The 18,099-nt window shown below is 41.2% G+C and overlaps 1 protein-coding gene across 4 annotated transcripts in view; it reads left to right on the forward strand.

The window, feature by feature from the left end:
- Positions 1–16,720, forward strand: part of LOC129191586 (ATP-binding cassette sub-family G member 4-like) — a 30,520-nt gene extending 13,800 nt beyond the window's left edge. The window contains exons 5-17 of one of the 4 annotated variants that reach the window (XM_054795059.1): positions 2,830–2,975; positions 4,775–4,898; positions 7,391–7,505; positions 7,590–7,717; positions 9,551–9,557; positions 10,860–10,888; positions 11,241–11,257; positions 11,940–12,018; positions 12,138–12,306; positions 14,267–14,367; positions 14,456–14,614; positions 14,686–14,804; positions 16,495–16,720. In XM_054795059.1, the coding sequence (XP_054651034.1) occupies positions 2,830–2,975; positions 4,775–4,898; positions 7,391–7,505; positions 7,590–7,717; positions 9,551–9,557; positions 10,860–10,888; positions 11,241–11,257; positions 11,940–12,018; positions 12,138–12,306; positions 14,267–14,367; positions 14,456–14,614; positions 14,686–14,804; positions 16,495–16,720 (1,419 nt within the window). Of the gene's footprint in view, positions 1–2,829; positions 2,976–4,774; positions 4,899–7,390; positions 7,506–7,589; positions 7,740–9,163; positions 9,177–9,550; positions 9,558–10,859; positions 10,889–11,240; positions 11,258–11,892; positions 12,019–12,137; positions 12,307–14,266; positions 14,368–14,455; positions 14,615–14,685; positions 14,805–16,494 lie in introns of all 4 variants that reach the window. The other 3 variants (XM_054795058.1, XM_054795056.1, XM_054795057.1) reach the window with 3 other exon arrangements.
- Positions 16,721–18,099: the final 1,379 nt, after the last annotated feature.

Raw genomic sequence — 18,099 nt, forward strand, 5'->3', positions numbered from 1 at the left:
AAAAGTTGACTGGTATACAAGTTTTTCAATAATGCACAGTTCAGTTCAATATATCATTACACTAGTCATTCATAATTCTGTTGTTAGATTCAATATCATTTCAATCAGACAGTGTAGCTTGCAATATAAGTTCTACTACTGGTTAGCATTGAGCCTAGAAACCATTACAAAGATATAACAGAGACAATTAAAGAAAATAACACAGCCGAAATCAGGTAACACAACAAAAACTTAAGTCAGTGACAACATTTTTTGATTAGTCAAGCAATAATAAATTACCAAACAGGTAAATGTGAAAAAAACACATTTCCTAAATGGAGTTCAGGGCGTGATCAGCGCTGTTAAACAAGTAACTGTTTTCACACAACCTAGTGGCTTAAAAGCAGTGGTGTGCGGCTCAATACTGAATTATCGATACATCCGATACCAGCTCTTCATGCTCTGAAATCGATTCTCACATCAAAATATTGATACTTTGAGGTAAGGTTTGTCTGAACTGTTTTTCTGTTGAAAGGATGACCGATCGGAAATGGAGACATGTGTGAATAAAGTTTTCATTCTTATAGTGATTCTTCATAATTAATCATTTATTTTAATGGTTTTCTTATTTTACTTATTTTTCTTTGATTTGTTTGAAAATACCATTTTCACATATTTTGTATGATTTTGTCCTCTGCTTTTTCTGTTGGTGTATATTAGTATGGCTATATTGACGCTACCTGATACTACCTACTTCAAAACAATATTGCAGGGCCTAAAATAAATAAATTACCTACATTAATTATTCATTTACATTCATCCATCCATCCATCTATCCATCTTCGCAGGGGCAGGAGCCTAAGCAGGGAAGCCTAAACTTCCCTCTCCCCGGCCATTTCGTCCAGCGGATCCCAAGGTGTTCCCAGACCAGTTGAGAAGCATAGTCTCTCCAATGTGTCCTGGGGCTTCCCCGAGGCCTGACTTCCCCGAGACATCCTGACTAGATGCCCGAGCATGTAGCTTTTCTCAATGTGGAGGACCAGCACTTCTACTCCGAGCTTCTCCCGGATGACAGTGCTTCTCACACTATCTCTAAGGGAGAGCCCAGCCACCCTACGGAGAAAACTAATTTTGGCCGCTTATCCTTTCGGTCACTACCCAAACCTAATGACCATAGGTGAGGGTAGGAACGTACTGTAGATCGACCGGTAAATGAAGAACTTTGCCTTTCAGCTCAGCTCCCTCTTCACCACAACGGACCAATGCGAAATCTGCATCACTGAAGACGCCGGACCAATCTGCCTGTCGATCTCATGTTCCATCCTTCCCTCACTCGTGAACAAGACCCCAATGTATTTGCACTCCTCCACTTGGGGCAGGATCTCATCCCCAGCCCGGCGATGGCACTCCACCATTTTCCAGGCAAGAACCATGGACTCGGACTTGGGAGGTGCTAATTCTGATCCTGGCCGCTTCACACTCGGCTGCAAAGCGATCCAGTGAGAGTTGAAGGTCACGGCCACATCATCTGCAAAAAGGAGAGACCCACTTGTGCAGCCACCAAGAAGGACCTAGAAATTCTGTCCATAAAAGTAACAGAATCGGTGATGAAGGGCAGTCCTGGTGGAGTCCAACCCTCACTGGAAACTGGTCTGACTTATTGCTGGCAATGCGAACCAAAGTCTGACACCGGTCATACAGGGACCGAATTCGGTCGTCCGGTGCCCCATTTTCCCGGCGTGCTCCCTGCAGAACCATGTACCGTGGTGAAGTTAGCTTCACGTTGGACGTTATTAGGATATTTGGCTCCGTAGCTACAGCGGTAGTTCCCCTTTCGCTGTGCTCAGACTGCCCACTCTTCCGGCGCGTGAATGGAAACTTTCGGGGTTTAGCAGAGCATGCTAGTGCAGCTGTGCGTATGTGTGTGTGTGTGTGCGCGCGCGCAACTCAGGCTGAATGAGTATTTTTTCACAGTGTTTTACCGCTTGAAAAAGGGTCATTTTATAATGTAAGGACCATTTTAAAATGCCCACTGACGACGTGCAGGTTGTGAGTGAAAAAAGACGAGACGCAGCACAAATAAGAGCGCTCTTTGTCACATTTGTCTATCTGTGTAAACAAAATAAGGGTGTCATAAAAATATCTTACATTAATAACGTGATTGGAATTACATATGTGACTACATGTTTCTTAATCACAAGCACGGGCATTACACTTTGTTGAAGATTTTGTAGCAATATCTGCTGAGGCTGACATTCCATTAGAAAAGTTAGCCAAGCTGCATCCATTTCTGAATTATTGGACAAAATGGGCCAATGATGTATCACATCAATAAATGTAAGGATGTTTGCATTTCATTCATGGACATTTTATTCATTAACCCAAATAGCACACACTACACTGGTAATATAAATTAAAAAGGTAAAAAACTTAATTCTAAAAAATTTTACGGAATTTCGGAAAAAATACAACAGATCTGATAGGGCCCTAACAGAGTTTTGTAAAAAAAAAAGTCACATATTCTAAATCACACCGCAAATTTTATTGGATCTTGACAGGAAAAGTTGGAAAAGTTAGCCCAAACAAGCTAGCGATGTGGGAAAAAAAATAGACATTTTTATGTGCATCTCAATTACCCGTGGATTTTTGCCATTTGCTGGAGATCTGGAACATAACTCCTGCAAAAAGCAAGGATCTGCTGTCCTTTCCTTTGCCAATGTTTAAGCCCATCCTCCACACTGGTATTTTTATTTTTGAGCATGGAAAGCCATAAATACAAAGTCTGAGTGTTGTTCTCGTTATCCCCAAATTCACCTTCATCCCTCTTGCTGTCCGTCTGTCTCTGTGTAGGTGAACGAGATTCTGATTGCCTTAGGACTTCTTGACTGTGCTCATACTCGCACTGACTCACTGTCAGGGGGTCAGTGTAAAAGGCTCAGCATTGCCCTTGAACTGGTCAACAACCCACCAATTATGTTCTTTGATGAACCCACCAGGTAAGACAGTTAAACTCATTAATGGTTGATGATTTATTTGTTTTAGACATGCTGAATGGTTGACATTAAGGAACGTTTACACCATTCAACATGTCAGAAAGGTACTAGGAAGAAGCAGAGCAATGTCAATGACAGATACTTCCATCCAAACCATGTGTTAAATGTGGACACTTAAGCCTAGGTCACAACTGGATGTATGACTTTTTGTACAATTTGCTGCGTTCCCCAAATCGCTGGTTTTTTTTTGCTTGTGTAGAACGTAGTAGTGGTGTGAAAAAGTGTTTCCCCCCTCCTGATTTCTTGTTTTTTTGCATGTTTGTCAAACTTAAATGTTTCAGATCATAAAAGAAATTTAAATACTCGTCAATGGCTCCATTTATCAAAGTAAGCCTTTCAGGTCCTAAAGCAGCAAAGCAGCCCAAGACCATTGTAGTTGTGGTGAACTCGAAGGAGTAAGAACCTGTAAGTGGAACGTGCGTACAACGCACAAAATCTGACGCTGATCGGATGTACGTTTGTCGCTTCATTCATACAGCCAACGCACGTAAGTTGTAAGACCAACATTGTCAAACTTGCAATAAAAGTACTGGCCTTGTGTTCCGTGTGGGCTTCATATGAAGGTTGCTAGAACTATGCGCAAGTTGTATGTTGTGCGTACCAACCACATAACCTCCATACCGGAAACATCATTGGTTCTGCACATGCGCAAGACCTACGTCACTTTCTCCACTCAAATTTTTTCAAGCATATAAAGCAAACCCCTGCAGCTTTATACACCCCAGTTTTCCTGTGATTGATGCACTCTCGCTGTATGGGCAACACACGACCGACTTACTCTACACGCATGGAGCACGAAATATCTGAATATTTGCTCTAATTACATACGAGTGGTGCACGTGTGGCACATGACACACACACACGGAGTCTGCAAGTGTGACATACGAAAAAATTGGCATTTTGCCCAAACCTGACACTAGCAAAATGTACGAAAGACATAGGTTGTATGGAACCGCAACGCCATAACATAAGCGTCCGTAGAGTTTGTTTGACATGACAAAGAACCTCTGTGGCCACAAAAATTTGTAACTCTTGGCCATTTTCATTTTTTAAAAGTTGCTCTCACAATAAAAACTATCCAGCAATGCCATTTTTGAGCTATTGGAAGGGCTGACTTGGAGCCAGTCACAAAGAGGAGTTTTGTTATAGCAAAAGCTCCTTGCAACACTGTTTTTTCTTGCGAGTGGATCATTACAGCACACCTTTGCGGTTAGTGGCTGTGTAATAATGAACCGCACACCGCTGTCGCATCCCTTAGTGTGAATTTTATGATTTTTTGTGGATTGGACTAAGAAAATGCATCCATTTCAATTTGGCACAAATGGAGGAAATTTGCGTCAACACACTGCCGTAGGCCCAAAACTCCTTTATTATAACCTGTTCTCCATATGTGCCTGGCAGAGTTAGTCAGCACATACAGTATCTCTGTCATGTTGACAACTGCTTATGATAACGTGAGTCAGCCAATCCACGGGATGAAAACCTAGACTGGTTCCACTATGTCATCTCCATAAAGAACAAAAATCTCAAAGCAGAAAAAGCAGAACTGACCTGTAAAAAGTTTGGACATGCTTTTTCACTGTATATCAAAACCATGACAATACAGTGGAATGAGAAGAAGATAAATGTTCAGGTTTGTTCAGCCACTTAATCACCTCACTAGATTGCTCATGGTTAAACCTGTTTCTGTTCACATTACTTCCCATGTGTTCTTTCAGCTTGACTCTTTGTTTTCTCTGCAGTGGCTTAGACAGTGCGTCATGCCATCAGGTGGTGTCCCTAATGCGTTCTCTTGCGCTGGGAGAACGGACTATCATCTGCACTATCCACCAGCCAAGTGCCAAACTGTTTGAGATGTTTGACAAGGTGTGCATCTTCCAAAAAGGAATTCATTCATGAAAAGTTGTGTTGCATACTAACACTAAAACACATGTGCATAATTTTGATATCAGACCTGCCAACACGTATTGTATTTTTTATACTCTGCACATATTTTGACCCTTAATTACGCTTGTACACTTCGCTGCTCTGCGTGTGTTTCTCTCGCCTCCAAACAGGCAGGAAGAGGGTTCACTCGCTGTATTGGTTTCAGCACCTTGATGCGTTTGTTGCATAGAACAACTGCATGAACGGCGTGAGTCCTTTTGTCAGTCATACAGTCTTTGTCTCAATGGGTGGAGGCGGGGCAGCTGGCATTCACACAGAGTGCAGAAGAGCCTCTGCACTCTGAGCAATGCACGGTAACATAGAAATTAAATTAGTAGATTAAAAATAATGTTGAAGGAAAACTGCCATTTTTTGGGAATTTTGCCCATCATCCACAATCCTAATGTGAAACATGACCACACTCTTTCTCTTTTATGTGCGTCCTAAAGAGAGAAAAAACACCAAAAAAACAGCTAGCAGTGGAATCTAACAACGGGACACACCCATTTAAATTATGAAGCTCTAAAAAAACACCTCCAAAAAACACCAATGTTCTATTTACATAAGTGACTTTATATAAACCAAGCTACAGCGACGTTATAGTAGCAGCTAACACAAAGAACTATTTTTCTGGCATAGTGATGCAGTGCCTCACGCCACTACCACGTGGTGTTCAAAACAATGTGAAAGGACACCATTTGTACTGACTAGGAAAGCATATGAATAACTAGGAAGAGACAACCAAATCATGTGTAAAGTATTAGCCTACATTTCATGTTTTGTTTATAAATAGCCAGATGGACTGTGTTGTGATATCATGTGCTATGTGCTCCATGTGTCATAATCAATATCATGGTGACTTACTCCATGGACAGCTGTCCGTCTGGTCCAGCTGGTCTTGGACGTCTTTTCTAGTTTATTTTGGGTAGGTGAAAAAAGTTTCTATCTTGCAATGTCCTTCTTGCCATACACACCAAACTTTTCCATCCATGGTAACAATGTATGCCACTCAGTGCAGCAGAAACACTCCATTTCTATCGCATGGCCTGGGAATCTCCACATTTACACCACCAAGTCATACTGGTGTAATGACTTACCCCCCCTCATCTGCTATGAAGTTTCACTCTCTCTTCTTGCGGCCTCTGATTCTAAAACCTGTGGCTCATCCTCCGTATGTTCAGGCTCAAAAAGATAAGGTTCTGAATCCTCATGGTTCTGGATTCTCATTTGTACAAAAGTAGTCAACGTCAGCAGTTCTCACAAAGTCTGCCATGATTAGTACTTAGTGCAGACATGTGCTTGTTGTTGACGGAAGTAGAGCTTGTTCCTATCTAGGGACGATGTGAAATCAATGCGCTCAGGAGAGCACTTCCGATGATTTTTAATATGATCAAAATATGGCAATATACTGGAAGTATTACATAATATCATGAATGTGCCTGTTACTGCATAGTCACAGCATAGATATAAACCCATAAAACCTTTGAGGTTTTTAGAGCGCTTTATAGTCAAAATAGGTGAGCCCCATGACGTGCATCGTTATAACGCACACAGAAAAGAGAAAGACGTGTGCTCTTGTATGGGCAAAATTCTCCCCCAAAAATGCAGTTTTCCTTTAAGATCTTGTCTCGTCTTGTTCTCGTAGACCCAATCTTGTGTATCATCTCGTCTTGTGAACTGAGTGTCTCATGACACCCCCACTGTTCTTACAAAATATACAAATATATAAATGCCCACCCCAACCCTCACAGCTTTTAAATTTTTTTGCATTTGCCATTGTTAACTCGAGACACAATCCAGGTTTAAGCCCTAAATATGTCTCACACACTTATTAAACACTTTTAAAGTATAACATGTATACCTACTCACCACTAATCAATGATAATGTCAGATTGACTGTCAAAGTTAAACAAACTTTTGCATCTCAATACTTTACTATGGTGCGTTCAAGGACTGCCGAACGCTGTGTTGTCTGCGGCGAAGAAAACAAGCCTATTTTGAGAGGAAAACACTGAAAGAAAATAATTTTTTGAACAAAAAATTGGTAAAGTGCTGTGCCATGAATGCTGAATCGTGAATGTGGTGTGTAGTTTCTGTGTGTGGATCCTTTGTTTTGTTTTGAATCATTTTTTTAATGACTTCTGTTATGTAATAATGCATTTAAAGTCTGTGGAAACACAGTACTCAAACCATCTGCCCTTCCCTGTACCTTTTGTTACTTTTACTATGTACTTTCCCCATTCTTTAAACCTGTTTCTAACTTTGAGATTAGTTTTGTTTGTATTTTATATCTTGTTTTAGACCAGTCCTCGTGATATACTGTATCTATTTGGCTTTCAGTATGTCTCTGTGATGTCACAAAGATGTCTACTATTTTGCACTTTTCCTTATGTTTTAAAGCTCAGTGTGATTAATTGAATAAATCTACACAGCTCTACATTCTGGGACAGGGTCAGTGTATCTACAAAGGCACAGTCCCCTACCTCATCCCCTATTTGAAGGGACTGGGACTTTACTGTCCTACATATCACAACCCTGCAGACTTCAGTACGTGCACTAAAGGTTTGAAGATCACCACATTTCATAATTGTACCCTTCCAGTAACTGTACGTCTTTCTGATTCTTATTCAGTCATTGAAGTGGCATCGGGAGAGTATGGAGATTTGAACCCTGTTTTATTTGAGGCGGTCCAAGGTGGAATGTGTGCAGTTGAAGAGAAGAACCAGTGTGATAGCAACGGCACAACAAAACACCCAAAGGTGGGAAGTAAACAAATTGCTGGTGTGCATCAGTTTTAGAATGAACTGAAATGACAACAGCTACACACAATGGAGCGAGGCAAACACATGCTGGGGGCAGAGCAATGAACAGGAGGCAGCCGCTGGCGAGCAAAAGGAGCAAAAGCGTTATCGCTTGTCAGATTTTCTATGTACTATCTAATGCTCAGCGCTCATCAAATCCTCATCAATTGATCACATACGTGTGTGGCAGATGGGCGCCCTCTACAGGTGTGATACTCGCGGCCCCACACGTGATCAAGCTAAAGAGTATAGCAAGGGGGTTGCCGCTGGACCTCAGCCCTCAGGTTAATGACAAGACTATAGCATCACTTTATGTACACCACATTAAGGAACGTACTTGATCAAATAAGCTAACGTTACTTGGTGGCTATAACTGCTGTTCATTTGTTTTCTTGACTGAGAGTTTTAATTGCGAAAACGTGGATTTAAGTCAAATTCAATGTAAAGTGAGCTTTATCTTGTGAAATAAGCACCTTGGACACTCCCACTTCCCCGTGGGACAAAAACAAGCTCCAAACCACATTGCTTGTTTGTTTTAAAAGCAAAATGTCACTGTGATAAAAAGTTACATTCGGAGTCTGAAGACAAGAAACTAGGCAGGTAATTCTAGCTAGCTACGTAGTTAGTTGGCCTGTGTCAAGCTGTCAAACAGAAACCATTGAGGTTTTACAGATTAGTGTTTATTCCCGTGGCAATACTGGACAAAGTGCGTTCCTTGTCAGCTCACGATGGGTGTTGGGAACCCTACGTGACACATCACACGCACATGAATGTCATGTCTTTGTTATAACGTGAATTGTCATGTCGCCGCCACACAGCGATTGGCTTTTGTGATCGGCTTTGAAAAGCATCATCGGCATATGCCGATCACGTGTTTTGAAGTTGGCCAATACTAATCGGTGGCCGATCGACCGCAGCATCAGTACTATTTTAAACAGCAGAGAAATGGTTAAAGTGAATAGTAAAAAATCTAAAATGCTATTGAGGTCTGAGATTCCCGAGAGGTCCTCTTTTTTTTATAATTGTTTTTTTTACCAACTAGGTAAGTTGCTGGTTAGGGTTGGAGGGTTAGGGGTTAGTGTTAGGGTGTTAGGATTGGGGGGTTAGGGGTTTGGTGTTATGGGTTTAGGTTAGGTTAAAGGTTGGGGGTTAGGGATAGGGTTAGTAATCAGATTTTTTAGTACAGAACTTTTGGTTCCGATTTCACACACGGTACACATGGAGTGAGGGACAGGAAGTGTGTTTCGCTATGCAGCTACTCAGTAAACAAATACAGTGCAGACCATGGCTAGTCATGGCTAGTGATTGAGCCAAGGAGAATCAGAGCCTAAATAAAGGGTTTGTATGTTCTCTATGCTTGGTATTATGAATGATCCTCACCGATCTTTTTTGCAGTACAGTGAGTGAGTGAAGATTGGTTTTGTAATTATTACCCCAAATCTCCACACAATACATTAAATATGCTAATACTACGGAACAGTACAGAGTGTGGAGTGATTTTTGATCAAGAACATATTTTGCTTTATTCAATATTGAAATATTTCTCGCCACCTTTTGTTGTATATATTTAATATGAGATTTCCAACTCATTTTTTTGTCTATTATGATCCCCAGGAATTTGTATTCTTTCACTCTTTTAATGTCCACTCCATTTATGTGTATTTGATCGTACGTATCCATTCTGCTATTTCCAAATAGCATTATTTTAGTTTTACTTAGGTTCAAGGATAATCTGTTTCTGTCAAACTGTGACTTCAAAATGACCATTTCATCCTTGACCTTTTTAATGAGTTCTTGTGTGCTTTCCCCAGAACAAAAGGCAGTGATATTATCCGCAAATAATACCAACTTTAAGTCCTTTGTTACTTTGTTACTTTGTTACAGTTTTGGTCCTAGTATTGACCCTCTGGGGTACTCCACACGTAGTATTTAAACTCCCAGATGTATATTCTCCTAGCTTTACAAATTGCTTCCTGTTTGCTAGGTAGCTTTTAACCCAATTACAAACTAATCCTCTAATTCCATACCTTTCTAATTTTGATGTTAAAATATTGTGATTAATTGTATCGTAAGCTTTTGTCAGATCCATAAATACTGCAGCTGCAAATCTTCTGTTGTCTATAGCATTAGTAATTTCCTCCGTGATTTCGATCAGTGCCATAGAAGTTGAAATGTAAGCTCTGTATCCGTATTGACTACCTGCTAGTAATTCATTCTCATTGATAAATTTGTCCAACCTATGATTAAATAGCTTCTCCATAATTTTAGAAAATTGAGGAAACAAGGAAACTGGTCGATAGTTTGTGAATTGATGTTTATCTCCTTTTAAAAAAATTTGAACCACTTTGGCTATTTTCACTTTGCTGGGAAATTTTCCAGTCTGAAATGATAAGTTACTAATACATGTTAATGGTTCTACGATCTCATTGATGACCATTTTAATTGTTTCCATTTCGATTTCATGACAATCTGTTGATGTTTTTGCCTGAAAGTTTTTGACAATGTCAGTGATTTCCTTTTTAGTTACAACAGTGAGAAACATAGAATTGAGATTCCTATCAATAATATCATTCCATTCGTCCATTGCGTGTTGTTTTGGAATTTCTTCTTCCAGTTTTGGTCCAATATTTCCAAAATAATTGTTGAACATTTCAACTACCTCATTCATGTCATTCCTGTTAGTGTTTCCAACCATGAAATGTTGAGGGTAGTCTGCTTTCTTATTATTGTTCCTTATGATAGTATTTAGGGCCGCACGGTGGTCTAGTGGTTAGCACGTTGGCCAATACAGGAACAGCCTATATATATATATATATATATATATATATATATATATATATATATATATATATATATGATGTTGAATATCTTTCCTGATAATGGGATGATGTATTAGAAACAAAATGATGCCACATAATTTGATAGAAATGAAAATGATCCCCCTATAGAGGGGGGAAATCAAAGACACCCCAAAAATGAAAGTGAAAAAATGATGCAGCACACTGGTCCATTTTGCTAAAATGTCATTGTAGCAACTCAAAATGATTCTCAGTAATTTGTGTGGCCCCCACGTGCTTGTACGCATGCCTGACAACGTCAGGGCATGCTCCTAATGAGACTACGGATGGTGTCCTGGGGGATCTCCCAGATCTGGACCGGGCATCACTGCGGTACCTGGACGCATGGAGGAGATTCCAGGAGACAGGTAGTTACTCCAGGAGAGCTGGACAGGGCCGTAGAAGGTCCTTCAACCCTCAGCAGGATCGGTATCGGCTCCTTTGTACAAGGAGGACCTGTTCCTGAGCACTGTCAGATGCCCGACCTCATGTGGCTAATGTATGCAGGTAGTTCCTGGAGGATGAAGGAATTGATACCATTGACTGACCCCCACGTTCACCTGACCTAAACCCAATAGAACACCTCTGGGACATTATGTTTAGGTCCATCCGGCGCCGCCAGGTTGCTCCTCAGACTGTCCAAGAGCTCATTGATGCCCTGGTCCAGATCTGGGAGGAGATCCCCCAGGACACCATCCGTAGTCTCATTAGGAGCATGCCCCGACGTTGTCAGGCATGCGTACAAGCACGTGGGGGCCACACAAACTACTGAGAATCATTTTGAGTTGCTACAATGACATTTTAGCAAAATGGACCAGTGTGCTGCATCATTTTTTCACTTTCATTTTTGGGGTGTCTTTGATTTCCCCCCTCTATAGGGGGATCATTTTCATTTCTATCAAATGATGTGGCATCATTTTGTTGCTAATACATCATCCCATTATCAGGAAAGATATTCAAGATCATTTTTCCCCCAGTTTAGATATGATGTGTTTTTGAAGTGTTTCTCTAATTTTTTTGAGCAGTATATATATTTGTCCATTCATACACTGTATTACTTAACATTGTTTTCAAGTAAAAAAAAAAAAATCCAAGGTGTAGCAGCTTTTAATGAGCCGTGGCGCCCCGCCACAATCCATCATTTTATATCTTTAGAACACACAGAAGAGAGAAGACGAGTGTTCATGTCTCACATAAGGATCGTGGATGATGGGTGAAATTCCAAATAAAGTGCACTTTTCCTTAAAGAGTACGCTGAAATTAGATGTAACAGGACTACAGAGTGTGCAATGAAAGCACTGGTCTGTGTTATGTTATGTGCAGGTTGTCGGACACATCGAGAGTCATACTTTTGCCACAAGCACACTGACACAGTTCTGCATCCTCTTCAAGAGAACTTTCATAACTATTTGCCGTGACCAGGTATGTGACAAAATAACCATAAGCATAGCATGGTAATTATAAAGATAAGCGAAATATCACAATGACATCATTATCCAGGTTGGAGACTGGAGCTTGACTACTTTTTCCTCTGGTGTCAGGTTTTGACCCATCTCAGACTGATATCCCACATCTCCATCGGTGTGTTGATAGGCTTGCTGTATCTGAACATCGGAAATGATGCCGGCAAGGTGTTAAACAACACGGGATTTCTTTTCTTCTCAATGCTCTTCCTCATGTTTGGTGCGCTCATGCCAACTGTGTTAACCTGTGAGTATGAAAAAAAGACCACAGACTGACCCTCCAGAAATTTGTGATGCCAAGAATGTTCTAAGTATCTTAAAAACGTTCGAGGAAAAATATCAAACAGCATTCAAAATGTATTCTCACTGCACTCTGACTGAATTCTAAATATTCTTACAGTATTCTAAATGCTCTTAGGGTATTCCCAACAGCATTCCAAACATTCTGATCACATTCGGGAAAAAAATGACCACATTCGGAAAAAAGGTCATCAGCAAGGAAAAGTGGCCAAGTTAACTCGCCGGCATGGAAAGCACAGAGATGTTGAAAAAGTGCCTCTTTTTTCCTCGCTTATTGCCTCCTGCGTGCTCTTTGCACATTCTCTATCTGCAGCTGCGAGAAAATACAGGTTTACCATTCTTTTTTGCATGAGCTTCTTCTCTGGAGTTCAATATCTTGTAGTTTTCCTGGCATATAGAGAAATAAATGAAAGTATAGGTATATGCCTGCTGTTGCGTGACGTCATGCAGGACACAGTGGGACCAAATAATGCCAGGACTGCTTCACGAATGCGGGAAGTGGTGGTGACAATGCATACCCATGCAGGAAAAATTTGCGTTGCGCATACTATAGCTGTGTGCTACTTGACAAGGTGTAAATAAGTAGTGCGGGAGTGTGGTCATTTCGCACCCAAGCACTCAATTTTTCGTCACAAATTGCGTGCCAATTGAGTAATTTATGCCTAAACAGAACACAAACAGTGCGCAAACTAGTCTTCACGCTTTTCATAAATACATCAATAAATGACACGCATTGCCACGCCAAATTGTGGGACAATGCGGAGGCTAAATGCATGAACCACCAGCCTCCGGCGTGCCCAGTACAGCGGTGCTGAAATCCAGGAAGACCCTGAAGCACCAGCTCCTATTCCTGATACATATTCAAACGGCATTCAAATCCTGTCCCGAAAGTGAAGCGAATTTTGAAACGTTTTTATTCTGGCTGGTTCTGCTTGATTGGTTCTGAGTGTGACGGGGGCGTTATGTTTGGGTCTTGCATAGACAAAGCAGGAACAGCAACGTGTAACAACCATTTACTTCTCCAATGGCACAATTCTCGTACACACTCTTAGCCCAGAACTCCTTCGGGCCGATCCGGTTGTCGGGTCACGTTCGTAACTCTGAGCCACACGCCAACATGGTAGGTACAGTAGTGCGCCTCAAAGCTGGTTGCTACTTGACTCGCGCCACCCACGAGAAGAAGAGAACACTACCATGCAGACATGGCAGTGTACACAGCGGTGCCGCTCTAACCGTGGTTGCTTTTAATAGGGACCGCACAAACACTACTAAACATGTTGAAACGGCGGCGAACAACCTTGGAAACTCCTCTGTAACGGAGCGTGAATGGAAGCTAGCGGGATTCGCTTAGTTTAGCTGTGTGTGTGTGTGTGTGTGTGTGTGGGTTTGTGTGTGTGTGTGTGTGCGTGCGCACGCACGTGACTCAAACTGGATGAGTATATTTTCTCCGTGTTGTGTTTTACTGCTTTAATGTAAGGACCATTTTACAATGCCCACTGACGACACGCAGGTTCTGAGTGAAAAAAGACGAGAGGCACGTTTATTCTTGCACCCAGTGCATATCAACAGTCAATTGCCATTCTCAACACACACAACACATTCGGGCCTTCAAAGTAAGAGCGCTCTTTGTCACATTTTGTCTAACTGTGTAAAAAAAATAAGGGTGTCATTAAAATAGCTTACATAAATAACGCTGTTGGAATTACATCGCGGTGGGCTCTCCTATCTGTGGGGCTGTGGTTGTCAAAAGCATATCAATTACTTGCATTTTATTGGCATTTGCAGGTGGTCCCCTAGTGGAATCCTTGTGAATAGTGGAGATCCACTGTGTTGTTTTGGATAACTTGAGCTTTTGGCTTTGTGTAGACTGATCAGTATTGACATGTTACACTTTTGCTACACTTCAGTTCCTGTAGAAATGCCTGTCTTTTTGAGAGAGCATCTGAACTACTGGTACAGCTTGAAAGCATACTATCTGGCCAAGACCATGGCTGATATTCCATTCCAGGTGAGTTTTTCCACACAAGTTGTAGTACCTTTCAGTGGACATACTGTAGGCGAGAGACTTAAAAGAGTTAATGAAGGTGTTCTTTCAGGTGATCTGCCCCATTATGTACTGCAGCATAGTGTACTGGATGACGGAGCAGCCTCCCGAAGCCAGCCGCTACCTCCTCTTCATTGCTCTGTCCATCTGCACTTCTCTGGTAGCACAATCACTTGGCCTGCTAGTTGGCGCAGCCTCCACCTCACTGCAGGTACTGCACTTGTCCAAAAACATGTCTTGGTTTTCCCTTGTGCATGTATGAATGTGTCCCATTGTACACAGGTGGCCACCTTTGTTGGACCCATCACAGCTATCCCAGTGCTGCTTTTCTCTGGATTCTTTATCAGCTTTGACACAATTCCGAAGTATCTGCAGTGGATCTCTTATGTGTCTTATGTCAGGTCTGTATTATAACAAGATGCCATGTGACAGATACTGGATACAGATACTAGTGCTGTATGGCATTAAGACATCAAGCTTGCGCCGATTGCACGACAGGCAGCTGCAGCACTACATCACCACAGCATTGTTGTAAAGCAGTGGTCATCAGAGCAAATGTGGTTAAACCCGTTTATGTCGACCCACCTTCGACTGGCTGACTAACGTTGTTGACATAACCGGAACCAAACCTAGGGTGTCTTGGTTAAGGTCATTCATCCATTCCAGAAGGTCCGATACAAACCAAAACGGACACTAACCAAAGCAAACTCTCCCATAGAAAATAATGTAAATCCAATTAATCCGTTCCAGACACCCAAAAATGTTAACACAAAACACATTTTATAGAAAATAATTATAGTTTTACTTGCAGAAAATGATGCAAAAATAATAACAAATGACAAATGAATGAACAACTGAACATTTAACATCACTTTTATCTAGTTTTTTGGGAAATAATCCACAAAACCAAAATAACACAAAATAAATACGTTATTCTGCTGCAACCACAATTTCCGAAAATGTAAAAAAATATATCAAACAAAATATCAACGTTCTAGAAATAATAAACATGTACCTTGCCATTTAATATAGGAAATGAAAAAACTAAAAAACAACCACAGGTGGCAATGATGTCGCAGAAGTACACTGGCGAAGATGCCTTATAAGGTGTGTGGTAATGTGTGCTATGTTTGACTGTGGATGTCATAAATATGCTACGGTATGTTTGAATGCTTATGTTTTGTTGTTGGAAACAGAAATGAGTGTGATGAATGTAAAATGAGACAGAAACACTGAGTGTCCTTGATAGACTGGTGATAGACTGGGAATCGGAATAGATTTGCCTGCATGGATGTGTGTGACAAAGCCACTTCCGTCACATTTACACAATTCTGAAATGACAAATGACAGGTCTTCTCTTTAAGCTGTAAAATTGGGAGGTCTGTCTTGCACCCTTGTCACGGTACGGTCCACTGTCTTTCTCTTTTGTACGATCTTTGTGTTTGTTACGTGGTGTATCTTGGACTGGCCGACTGACGTCAACATAAGCCGTTGTCGACATAACCGAAACCGAAAATCATTCATCATTATATACGTATAATTATCAGTAATAATTTTCAGTGGTGCAAAAATATCTTTAAAATTTCTGGAATTAACTCATGACAGAACTACAGTTAACCCTCGCCACTTTGCACTTCAAATTTTGCGGCTTCATTTTAAATTTTTCAAAACCATTAATGAATAAATCGTGCTGTTTCATGATTGAGTACAGTCTATTAGTTATTAGTAAAAAAAAAAAAAAATGTCTCTTATTATGTCAACTATATTGGGTAATAGCAGTGACTATAGGCGTGTTATTTAATGTCTAGAGGGCTCAAATAATGTTACAAAAAACATATTTAGAAGTTCGTTGACAAGTTTTCTCAGATTTAACTACATAAAAATGATTCCATTTAAAAATAAGGAAACCTTACTTTGTGTAAATTCACTTGTAGCAGTTGGGTCAGGAAACAATGAACTACCATAAACTGTAATGTCTCTGCTGTATCAGAAAAAATGGCCTGTAAGAAAATAATAGCTTTCTCTTCAAGTTTTACTGGACAAATAACAAATAACTCGTCTTGAGTTGATCATTTGTTATTTTTTTCCCAGGTATGGTTTCGAAGGAGTGATTCTGTCCATCTATGGGATGAATCGTTCAGAGCTGGAGTGTCCGCGCAAGGTGTGTCGTTTTCAACAGCCTGAAGACGTTCTTCACTTCTTGGACGTAGGAGATGCAAAACTCTACATGGATTTCATCGCTTTAGGCATTTTCTTTCTAGTCTTACGAATGGCCACCTATCTTATCCTTCGCTATAAAATAAAGGCTGAGCGGTAGCTCCAGTTGTCTTCAAGAAGGCTTTTTTTACTGATACTGTACTTTTACTGAAGGTTCCAAGTGTATTTCTATATTAACCTGCATTACCTCAACATATCAGGGTTCTAGCAGTGTGTAAGACCAAAACATACGCTAAGTCAGTTATACTGCCTCTCCAAGAAAAATGCTAAATGATTGACAAAAGAAAGGACTTAGCGATTTCCCATTAGGCCTGGACAACCAAAATAACTGGATCATCATGATGATTATCATCATGGTTTTGGTAGATAGGGGTCCTCAATGGTCAGACTTTTTCTCGAAAGACACTGTGATGGCCAGATCGGATCATTAAAAAAGCATAATAATAATAATACTAACAGTATACTAACAGTATTAAAAACTATTTCGGGAAATATTTCTCCCAAAAACACAGTGTGGCAGCAGGATCAACACGGACACAACCTTCTTGTTTTCAGTCACATGGAGAATCACGTTTTCAGTGAAGGTAAAAGTAATTAATGTTCATGTATCCCTTTCGTCATTCATCATTTATATTGTATTGTATTGTATTGTATTGTATGGTATTGTACTTTATTAATCCCACAGCAGGGAAATTCACTTGTTACAGCAGCAAGCAAGATACGCAAGTAAAGAATACATAGTGACATAGTGACTACAACATGGTTCAAGTGGTGCAGGTGTTGTAGAGCCTGACAGCGGTCGGTATGAAGGACCTGCGGAACCTCTCCTTCTTACACCGTGGGTGTAACAGTCTGCTGCCGAAGGAGCTGCTAAGAGAACCCTCAGTGTCATGTAGGGGGTGAGAGGTGTTGTCCATGATGGATGTCAGCTTAGCCAACATCCTTCTCCCCCCCACTTCCTCCATGGAGTCCAGAGGACCGTCCAGGACGGAGCTCGCTCCCCTGGTCAGTCTATTGATCCTGCTCCTGTCCCTGTCCGTGCTGCCCCCTCTCCAGCAGCCCACAGCATAGAAGATGGCTGAGGCCACCACAGAGTCGTAAAAGATCAGTAAGAGAGTCCTGCACACACCAAAGGACCTCAGTCTCCTCAGCAGGTGGAGGCGACTCTGGCCCTTCTTGTAGAGGGCGTGGGTGTTGACGGACCAGTCCAGTTTGTTGTTAAGGTGAACACCCAGGAATTTGTAGCTGTCTACCAACTCAATGTCCGCACCCTGGATGTTCACCGGTGTGAAGTGAGATGTTTTCCTCTGGAAGTTAATGATCATCTCCTTTGTCTTGCTGGTGTTGAGTTGTAGCTGGTTAAGCTCACTCCAGCTGACAAAGTCCCTGATGACCGTCCTGTATTCCAGATCATTCCCCTCTGAAACACAACCCACAATGACTGTGTCGTCGGAGAACTTCTGGATGTGACACAGTGTG

This window comes from Dunckerocampus dactyliophorus, chromosome 12 (assembly GCF_027744805.1).
Source record: "Dunckerocampus dactyliophorus isolate RoL2022-P2 chromosome 12, RoL_Ddac_1.1, whole genome shotgun sequence".
In the NCBI taxonomy this organism is placed as follows: Eukaryota; Metazoa; Chordata; class Actinopteri; order Syngnathiformes; family Syngnathidae; genus Dunckerocampus; species Dunckerocampus dactyliophorus.